This window comes from Frankliniella occidentalis, unplaced genomic scaffold (genome assembly GCF_000697945.3).
Source record: "Frankliniella occidentalis isolate FOCC.00 unplaced genomic scaffold, Focc_3.1 Scaffold663, whole genome shotgun sequence".
NCBI classification, from domain to species: Eukaryota; Metazoa; Arthropoda; class Insecta; order Thysanoptera; family Thripidae; genus Frankliniella; species Frankliniella occidentalis.
In genome coordinates, this window is record NW_026267777.1 from 10402 (window position 1) to 12123 (window position 1722).

Here is a 1722-nt window from a genome sequence, read left to right on the forward strand (position 1 = left end):
CCCCCCCCTGCTCCCGCCCCTTGTTGGCGGGGCGTTGCATGGTTAGCATGTTACCCAATATGTCCGGTCTCTGTCGGAGCGTACGTGGTAATAGAGGGAGAGGGCTGCGAAGAGAAACCGAAATTGAAAGAACAGAGAGAAACAAATGAAACGAAACAGCCCTTCATCCATTTTCCTTTCGGTGCCCAGGTTCACCGTGGACGCCACCATGGCGCCCGTGAGCCGGCTGCTGGTGTACTACGTGACGGCCGGTGGCGAACCCGTCAGCGATGTGACGACCTTCGACGTCCGACTCCTGGACAAGCGGGTACGTGAGGTGGAGGTAGCGCCGCTATCCGTGGAAGTGTTCTGAACGTCTCAGCAAGTGTATCGCAATGCTTTTTGTTTTGTTTTTTCGATTCAGATGTCCATCAGCTTCGAGCAGAAATCATCCTGGTCGCCGGGTGAAGCTATGGACGTGGAGGTCCTTGCCGAGGAGAACGCCCTCATCTGCCTGGTGGGCGGTAGAGTGCCGAACAAGAGCCCGTAAGTGGCCCTGATGCCCAGAGCATTGTTTTGTAACACGAACCCGACTCTCCTTGCTGACTCGGATCTGTCCAGCAGTGCGGTGGTGACCGCGAGCAGGCCCAGCAGCCGGGCCGTGGACTTCCTGGACGCGGGGCTGAGCCTGTACGAGCGGCAGTGCGTGACGCAGGGTCGGGGCGGCGCCGAGCTGCGCTTCCACCAGGCGCGCTCGCAGCCCCAGGGCCAGGACGCGCTCAGCGGGCTGCGGCGGCTGCAGCTGGACCAGCTGTGGCTATGGCGCTGCCTCAACTACAGGTCAGGGAGCGTTTCTCTCAGGAAGATAACAAGCAATATACGTGAGTCTGAAGTGATCGCTTTGCAGCAGCCGCGTGGCCTCTGAGGGCGTGACGCTGACCGTGCCGGAGGGCGCGGGCCAGTGGACGCTGTGGGGGCTGTCGCTGTCCCCCACCGCCGGCCTGCGCTTCAGCGACGCCACCACCTTCACCGTGTTCCGCCCGCTCGGCGTGGACTTCCGCCTGCCGCGCTCCCTGCGCGTCGGCGAGGTGCTCGAGGTCGGCGTCAAGATCGCCAACAACCTCAACTCGTGCGTCGATGTGAGTGTTTTGTCTCCAGTGCATGTTGTGTCGGTCCCCCGACGGTCCTCTGACGGTCCCCTGACGATGCTGCTGCCCCCCGCAGGTCTCTGCGCTGCTGTCTCTGAGGGACGGCGCGCACTTCCAGAGCAGCGGCCTGGGCTTCGTGTCCGAGCGCCTCCGCCTCGGGCCCCACGGAGCCACGTCGCTGGTCGTCCGCGTGCAGGCCACGGCACAGTCCAGCAACAACCTGACGGGTAAACATCGTGCCCAGCACGTTTTTAGGCAGTCGTTTACCGGCTGACTTTTACATTTGGTCAGGAAGCAAGCCAGCCTGATCCAGTTAAAGTACAAGCCAGCCAGCGCCCAGCCCCAGCCCAGCTAGTATGCCAGCGCCCAGCCCCAGCCCAGCTAGTATATATGGGCGTGTGTGGGGTTTGGTTTTCATTCAAGATTCAAGATTCAAAGCGCGCGGAGCGCGCATTTATTCATTCTAAATAGGTGGAGTACAGGTGTACAGGAGTATTTGTGAGAGGTGGTTATAAATTATACAATATCGGCGCCGTCCACTCTTGCGAAGTCTTAACAGCTAGGAGAATATATTACAGTTTTTAAAAGCATAGTT

General features: G+C 59.9%; 1 protein-coding gene across 3 annotated transcripts in view; it reads left to right on the forward strand.

Moving 5' to 3' along the window:
* LOC113216779 (C3 and PZP-like alpha-2-macroglobulin domain-containing protein 8) overlaps positions 1-1722 on the forward strand; it is a 16813-nt gene that overhangs the window by 1377 nt on the left and 13714 nt on the right. The window contains exons 3-7 of one of the 3 annotated variants that reach the window (XM_052275547.1): positions 190-307; positions 404-525; positions 601-819; positions 887-1118; positions 1204-1354. In XM_052275547.1, the coding sequence (XP_052131507.1) occupies positions 190-307; positions 404-525; positions 601-819; positions 887-1118; positions 1204-1354 (842 nt within the window). The remainder of the gene's footprint in view (positions 1-189; positions 308-403; positions 526-600; positions 820-886; positions 1119-1203; positions 1355-1722) is intronic. The other 2 variants (XM_052275550.1, XM_052275548.1) reach the window with 2 other exon arrangements.